Below are 8,177 nucleotides of genomic sequence, written 5' to 3'. Positions count from 1 at the left end.
TGACCAAAAGGGCACTTGGGGGCAAGGAGCAAAAGGGGCAGGTGCTCAAGCACCCCCAGCTCCCCCCTCTGCACGTGCCTGCATTCTCTGACAACGCTCATCCTGTTAGATTCAGACATTCAATCCTAAAAACAACAAACAGCTGCTGTAGAGAAACACACAGCTGACGCGCTCGGTAAGATAAACCGGGTGGAATGAACTGAGACCCTGATGGCAGAAACAACACTTTCAGCAGAACGGCAGAGGCCAGTCCGAGAACTACAAAGTAGACAAGATAAAGTTGTAAACTGTTAGTGGATCGTATTCGGTGACGTCTCTCTCTGGCTTTCTAAGCTCTAGCAGTGCAGTGTGGTCATGCTGTTGTGTTAGCGACCTGATCAGGATGTGTTTGTTCTCACCCGATGACTGCTACTACTAATGGATGGGTGTGTGGGACATTTCCAAACTATTTAAAGTTCATCATTTTACAGCGGGGAACATTTGAGACAGCTGACAGTCTTCCCAGTAGTGTTTGATCCAATGAACCCATCCAGTAGGTCCATCTCAGACTCTGGACCTTTCACAGCACGAGAAATGTTACAGTTCATGACGATTTCTGCCAGCTTGAGATGGATCCTGTGTAGAACGCTATTATCAAATATACCTTGAGATAACACTGTAACAAAACTCCTGTGAGGTGTGTCTTCTCTCACCCGTATAAAAGTTCATTTCATAATTGTTAAAGGTCAGTTTTATATATTTTCCAGCCACATAGCATAATTTTATAGGAGTCAAGTAACTATGTTATAACTTCATTTGTTAGAAAAAATATTATACATACCAAATACAACTTAAAAGAAATTTTACTTCAATGTTCAACTCCTTGAAATTGGGAATGCATCTCTTTAAGAAACTCATGCTTTTTCTGAAACTGTGCCTCCAGGAAATCATCACAATATGGCTGCTCTATTAACCCTTTAACAACGTTTTTACCAGTCGCACTGAGAAGCAGCTCCTGCAATGATGCTAGTTCCACCAGATGTTTACTAATTGCTGCTAGCTAGTCTGAAGGAGCTAAGTGGAGGAGTCACAGGGAAGGGCTGCACTGTGAGGTGGAAGCTTGGAAACTGCAGCTCCAAAGGTGAAGCTAGCTCCACCCAGGTGTTTTACGCAGCTGAGTGGTTAGCATGGAAATTAAAGGATTTCTCAAAGAATCAAATCAAAACTCCAGGTATGTTTTTGATGAGGTAATAACATTGTAACATGATATAAAGCTCAAAAAAGTCAATTTGACATGATACTGCCTCTTTAAGAGATTAACTTGTTGATAGTCAATCAGTTCTGTTTGCAAGGACAGACATTCAGATATTTTCTTTTACCAGCTGCCACTTTATGATCAGCCTCCCCGTCCTTACAGACTTGGGGGAGGGATTATCTTTGTGATGCAACATAGTAACTGACATTGGCTGAAAACAAAGACAGAAGTAAGAAGCTTCTGTTCAAAGTTTGGTATTGGGTCATGGGATTCCTGGTTTGATTAGAGGACTGTGACAGTTCTTAGTCTGTCCTGGATTATCCTGAATGTGCAATGTGCTTTATGAAACCTGGTGGATGTGGAGGAGCAGCAGCTCAAGCTCCGCTCACATGGTTAGAGCAGCACCACTGCATTTAAACACTGATCTACTGTTCTACCATGCAGTTTCCCAACCTTAGCAAAGATTTACCAAACTTATTAACCAGAGGAAGACTTAACCTTTGGAAAATAAAAGCAAAAAGAATCTTGAGTTTGGAGAAATGTAAAACAAACAAAAAAAGCACAACAGATTCAAACTCTAACTAAAAGACAAAGAAAAATATCTGTTAAGAAGTTAGGAAAAAAGATGTTCAGCATGCTTTAATAAAATCTGAAGCCTTGAGATACTGGAAATGAAAACTGTACACAGGTAAAGTTAAAAGGCACAAAGTGATTAATGATCTTTGTCCTTCTGAGCCGTGCCTGCTGGTTAACGGAGCCTCTCTGCGGTGCGAACCGTGGGGACCTACCAGCTGTTTCCGCAGGACCAGGATGTTCTCCTCGCAGCTCAGCTGAGCATCGCTCCGCGCCTCCTTCACCTCCTCCTTCAGGGCGCTCAGGACCAGCAGCTGCTGCCGGTGCCGCAGGTACTCCAGCTCTCCCAGGACCGACACCATGAGCTCCAGCCGTTCCCGCACGGAGCGCAGCCGTTCCCCGTCCGATGGCGCTCTGTGCCGGCCGCAGCGGCCATCTCCCTCCCGCCTAGAGGCTGCAAACAACGGCATGTCCAGTGGCTGTAGCTCCGTCTGCTCCCTGCAGCATCGGTGGTGTGTGGGGAATATATACCCACTGACACTCACCGAGCTGGCAAGACCCGATGCATAAACCCGAGCAGATCCCGAACCAGCTGGTGATTTAACAGGAACGCGGGATCAAGTGGATTCCTTTATGCCCGTGGACCGTGGGTGGGAGGAACCGAGGAAACCACGGGGGGAAGCATCGCATCCTCCCCGAAGAGGGTCCTACAGCAGCTCTGAACACTCTGACGCCGGACGTCTGGTGGACCACCCTAAGCCCCGCCTCCTCACAGACTGACACGCCCACAAAGCTGATGTCACAAGCAGTTTTCAAGAACATCAAAATAAAACAAAATGGTGTATTTTTACCTAAATAAAAGTGAATTATCTGCATCTGTTTTCTTTTTTATTTAAATTTTATTCCCTTTATGTCTTACACAGAAGGGAAAGTAAAAGAGAACATGAGGAAATCTGTGAGTAAATGTAAAAAATTACCAGATACAGAAAAAGAAAAAAATTAGAAAGAAAACTAAATGAAACAATATGACAGTAAATAAAAATATGTATTTTATTTATTTATTTAGAACAAACAGAAAAGACAATCAAGAAAAAAGAAAACAAAATAAAATAGAATGAAACAAACTTAATAAAAATGTAAAACAAATTATTCCACCCATGTGACATGCAAATTTTATATTTTCTGTTCTAAAAGGAGCAGGTAGAAGATATATCTTATAATGTCCTGCCCTTTTCCTACTTGTCAATTTATAAGAATGTATTTTAATTACAGAATATGAAAAATTAGAAAAAAAATACATGAAACAAAAGTGGAAGGTAACATCTTTGAAAATAAAATGAAAAATTAACTACAGTCAAATTATTATTTTACACCATGTAATCAAATAACCTGGGGAAGTTCTTATTTTGTTTATTTTGATGCATTATCAGGCATATCTGTTTCCAATTTTGGCAGGGTTTGCCTTCTATATTTCTGAATAGGATAGAAACGGGGAAACATGGATAATTAATCGTGGTATACCACAAGTACAGCAGGAAATGATAAAGTTTGGACAGTTGAGCAGAAGAAATTCAGAGCAGGTCTCCAACACCAATCCAAGGCTCCCAACAATGAAAGGGGACACAGTGACTGACATCATTAAAGTGCGCATTAAGTCTAAAAGAGCTAAATTTAAACCAAATCTCACTTTAACAAGCAAAGTATATTGTGCTGTAACCTAAATGTGGAATAGTTCAAAATAGTTTCCCTTCTTTTGAAATAGCAACGGTGCAGTAATTATTTCCCCCACATTTGGTAGAAAAAGCAACTTGGACGTTGATCTGTAGCTACATGAAGTTAAGTAGCTGTTACTGAGCTGTGACAGAAAGCCTGGTCTTCCTACAGCTTCAGGGATCTCAGCGTATAACTTGAACTAGCTTCTAAGACTTATTTGCTTTCTGACTTGCGTACATTTGAGTTTCCTCTTTGTTTTGCTGAACATGTGCAGAACTCTGTATGCCTGAGATCAGTTCATCCTGCTCTGCTTCATTACGTTTAATCCTGGTTTGTGAGAACATCGATCTCTGCACATACACACAGGACCTCAGGGAACCAATCAACTGTCTGATCAATAGCTCTTCTCTTCCTGTGTTTTCTTGGATTAAAGGTTTTCTCCTCGGCCTAATCAGGATGAGGTCTCTCTGTGTCACATAACACTCAACATCATCCACTTCCTGTTCATCAGCTTCCTGATCAAATGCTAGTCTGTTTATTGTGAACAGGATTTTGTTGTGTTTTTTTCTCCTTTAAGGATTTTGGGTAGCCATGAAAAATCATCATCATCATCATCATCATCATCATCATCACCACCACCATGTTGGTGACAGATTATTTTGTCAACATGCAGCAGCTTTTAAAATGAAACAAAATAAAAGCTGAGATCTTCTCTCTGGGACAATCCATTCACTTCCAGGTCAAATGCAGAAGTTACTTTAAACTAAATCTGATTCTTACTTCATGACTACTTTTGAAAATAAGTGAAAGACAACAAAATGTGTATTAAAAGTCAAATATGTAATTTTTAATTTGAAAGAACATAACATTTAAAACAATCAAACAGTTAATCACTCAAATTTACAAAAGTTAAAGGCTGCAGGGAATGGTTCCAAAAAGTTAAAAGAAGGAAATCAAGAGAGTCTGATCAGAAGACGTCACTGGTGGAGGAGTCTGTGTCTGCATCCACTGACCGGTCGGTCTCCTCGTTGTCCTCCTCGTTTCTACCCTGGGCTCTACAGGTGGCCAGATGAACACCTGTCTTCCTTGCTCCTCCCTGTTGATTTTGTTTGTCCAGATGTCCAACGTCTAAGAAAAAAATAATCATCTTTATTGACTATAAACTGAGCAATTTCACTTGAAGGTCAGTGTTGTTCTAGAGTAGACAACCCACTCGCCTTAAGCCATTATGTTAAGTAATTAAAGATGTACCCATAAAATTTTTTTATGTTTTGACATTAAACATTTATTTTTGTATTGTATACATGCAAATAAAAATTGGTTCCATTGAGCATTTTTGGGCTAATCTGCAGTTTTTCTTCAAGTATTTTATAAACATTTAAACTAAATAGAACAATGTAGGTCTCTAACATTTCTTGTGTTATTCACTCACAATTTTTTTTACACATTATAACTGCTGTTTGATTTCACTACACTAGAAGATATTTTACATGCACTTAAGATCAACAGATTGTTACATATGGGTTAAAAATAATTAGTCTTTGGTGATTTAATCACCATACTGCCTCAGTTAAGGTCAGAGTTCATCATGATTCAACATAAAAGAGAGATTGAGGATGTGGAACTGTTTGGAAGGTGCTTGTATTGTTACAACTGATATAAAACAGTATCCTGAAAAAAATTAATAAATAAAAAAAATAATGAAACAGTATCCTGGCAACAAGCAGCCCCTTGTTCTATGCTTTGCTTCCTGCAGAGGGTCTGGGCTTCCTGGAAGCCTCTGTTGAAGTTTGAATCGATTGGATCTGATTTGGGCCAAATGTTTGTGATTGGCCAAAATAGCTAAAATTTTAAACACAAACAGTAAACACTGTTTACAGTGTGAAGCAACCACCCCACACTACGAAGACAGAAGTCTCAAGCCCAATGTCTTTTCTGCCAGCAATGACCTGACTTTAAGTCATCAATACTGTGGAAGCATGGCCAAGATGGACTGAACGGTGTCATTCTCTTCATCCGCTGCCAATGGCAAATTACAGGCAGACTATAGTAGAAAATCAACATCATCAGAGCAATTCAGCTCAATGGGAGAAATCCCAGCCGGAGCACTGAAGAGACATGAGAATCAAGCGGAAATGCTTAAGGAGGCAATGGCCATGTAATAAAACTGTATTTTAGAAAAAGAACATCATACTGTCTAACAGTGTAGTGAGATGGTCTGGGGCTGCTTTGCTACTTCATTGATGGAACCATAAATTCTGGTCTCTAGAAAGTCTGAAGATGAATGTCTGACCAGAGGTTAGGTCTTTAAGCATAAGCTCACTGGGGGAGCAGCAGGTCCACCTCTGAATGACCCAAAGAAACTAAATAGGGTGTTTTTTAAAGTTTTTTTTAAAACCTTTTCTTCGCTGTTATTTATTTATTTTTATTTTTTTACATATTTGTTAAAACTATCCCATGTCCAGACTGTGTAATGAGACAGAAAATCTGAACAGCTCTTACAACTCCTCCCAGTGCTACTACTGCCATCTTGTTTCAACAGTTACATAGTTTTTTAACGATGACCAACCGCTTTGACGTCTTTCGGTCCGGTTTCCGAGCTCACCACAGAGCCCTCGTCAAACTGTTCAATGAACATCCACATAAATACAGACTGTGGAAGAACCACAGTCCTGGTTCTGTTGGACCTCAGCGCAGCATTTAACACTGTTGACCACGATATATTACTGGAATGACTGGAGAGTTGGGTCGGACTCTCCGGTCCAGTACTCAGTTGGTTATGAGTCTTGCATAAAGAACAGGGATTTCTTTGTTTCTATAGGAAACTTCTCAGTGACCCAGACAGAGAGGTCATATATGGGATACCCCAAGGTTCAATCCTGGGACTCCTCTTACAGTCATATGAAAAAGTTTGGGCACCCCTACTAATCTTATTTATTTTTATCTCTAAATATTTGGATGTTTGCAACAGCTATTTCAGTTTGATATATCTAATAACTGATGGACACAGTAATATTTCAGTATTGAAATGAGGTTTATTGTACTAACAGAAAATATGCAATATGCATCAAAACAAATTTTGACAGGTGCAAAAATTTGGGTACCCTTATCATTTTATTGATTTGAATACTCCTGACTACTTTTCACTGACTTACTGAAGCACAAAATTGGTTTGGTAACCTCATTAAGATTTGAACTTCATAGCCAGGTGTAGCCAATCATGAGAAAAGGTATTTAATATGGCCAAATGCAAGTTGTTCTCCTATTTGAATCTCCTCTGAAGAGTGGCATCATGGGCACCTCAAAACAGCTCTCAAATGATCTGAAAACAAATATTGTTCAACATAGTTGTTTAGGGGAAGAATACAAAAAGTTGTCTCAGAGATTTAACCTGCCAGTTTCCACTGTGAGGAATATAGTAAGGAAATGGAAGACCACTGGGACAGTTCTTGTTAAGCCCAGAAGAGGCAGGCCGAGAAAAATATCGGAGAGGCAGAGAAGAAGAATGATGAGAACAGTCAAGGACAACCCACAGACCACCTCCAAAGACCTGCAGCATCATCTTGCTGCAGATGGTGTCACTGTGCATCGTTCAACAATTCAGCGCACTTTGCACAAGGAGAAGCTGTATGTGAGAGTGATGCGAAAGAAGCCACAAACAGAGCCGCATGAGATATGCAAAAAGCACATTTCGACAAGCCAGCTTCATTTTGGAATAAGGTCCTGTAGACTGATGAAACAAAGATTGAGTTGTTTGGTCATAAAAAAAAGGTGTTATGCATGGTGGAAAAAACCCCACAGCATTCCAAGAAAAACACTTGCTACCCACTGTAAAATTTGGTGGAGGTTCCATCATGCTTTGGGCTGTGTGGCCAGTGGCGGCACTGGGAATCTTGTTAAAGCTGAGTGTCACATGGATTCCACTCAATATCAACAGATTCTTGAGAATAATGTTCAAGAATCGGTTACGAAGTTGAAGTTACCCTGGGGATGGATATTTCAGCAAGACAATGATCCAAAACAAAGCTCAAAATCTACCCAGGCATTCATGCAGAGGAACAATTACAATGTTCTGGAATGGCCATCCCAGTCCCCAGACCTGAATATCATTGAACATCTGTGGGATGATTTGAAGTGGGCTGTCCATGCTCGGCTACCATCAAACTTAACTGAACTGGAATTGTTTTGTAAAGAGGAATGGTCAAAAATACCTTCATTCAGGATCCATGAACTCATTAAAAGCTACAGGAAGCGACTAGAGGCTGTTATTTTTGCAAAAGGAGGATCTACTAAATATTGTCACTTTTCTGTTGAGGTGCCCATACTTTTGCACCTGTCAAATTTTGTGTTAATGCGTACTGCACATTTTTTTTAGTCCAATAAACCTCATTTCAATACTGAAATAATATTGTGTCCATAAGTTATTGGTTGTATCAAACTGAAATAGCTGTTGCAAACATCCAAATATTTAGACATAAAAATAAATAAGATTAATAGGGGTGCCCAAACTTTTTCATATGACTGTATAACTGTTGTTTACTGAGATGTATTTGTGAACAAACAAAGCTCAAACCATACCTGTCAAGTCTCCCGTTTTGGCCGGGGAAACTACCCCCCCTCACCTCACCCCAAGCACCCCTGCCCTTACGTTAGTGTC

General features: G+C 40.0%; 2 protein-coding genes across 3 annotated transcripts in view; both read right to left on the bottom strand.

Moving 5' to 3' along the window:
• dact1 (dishevelled-binding antagonist of beta-catenin 1) overlaps positions 1–2,541 on the bottom strand; it is a 21,586-nt gene extending 19,045 nt beyond the window's left edge. The window contains exon 1 of the mRNA XM_015036590.1: positions 2,023–2,541. Within this exon, the coding sequence (XP_014892076.1) occupies positions 2,023–2,277 (255 nt within the window). The 5' untranslated portion in view covers positions 2,278–2,541. The remainder of the gene's footprint in view (positions 1–2,022) is intronic.
• Positions 2,542–4,341: 1,800 nt separating this feature from the next.
• kiaa0586 (KIAA0586 ortholog) overlaps positions 4,342–8,177 on the bottom strand; it is a 39,696-nt gene continuing 35,860 nt past the window's right edge. For both annotated transcript variants that reach the window (XM_015036566.1, XM_015036567.1), the window contains exon 26: positions 4,342–4,648. In XM_015036566.1, coding sequence (XP_014892052.1) covers positions 4,488–4,648 — 161 coding nt within the window. In that variant the 3' untranslated portion in view covers positions 4,342–4,487. The remainder of the gene's footprint in view (positions 4,649–8,177) is intronic.

This window comes from Poecilia latipinna, unplaced genomic scaffold (genome assembly GCF_001443285.1).
Source record: "Poecilia latipinna isolate Pla-1442-1.1 unplaced genomic scaffold, P_latipinna-1.0 Scaffold373, whole genome shotgun sequence".
NCBI lineage: Eukaryota > Metazoa > Chordata > Actinopteri > Cyprinodontiformes > Poeciliidae > Poecilia > Poecilia latipinna.
This window is presented reverse-complemented; position numbering and strand designations above follow the sequence as displayed.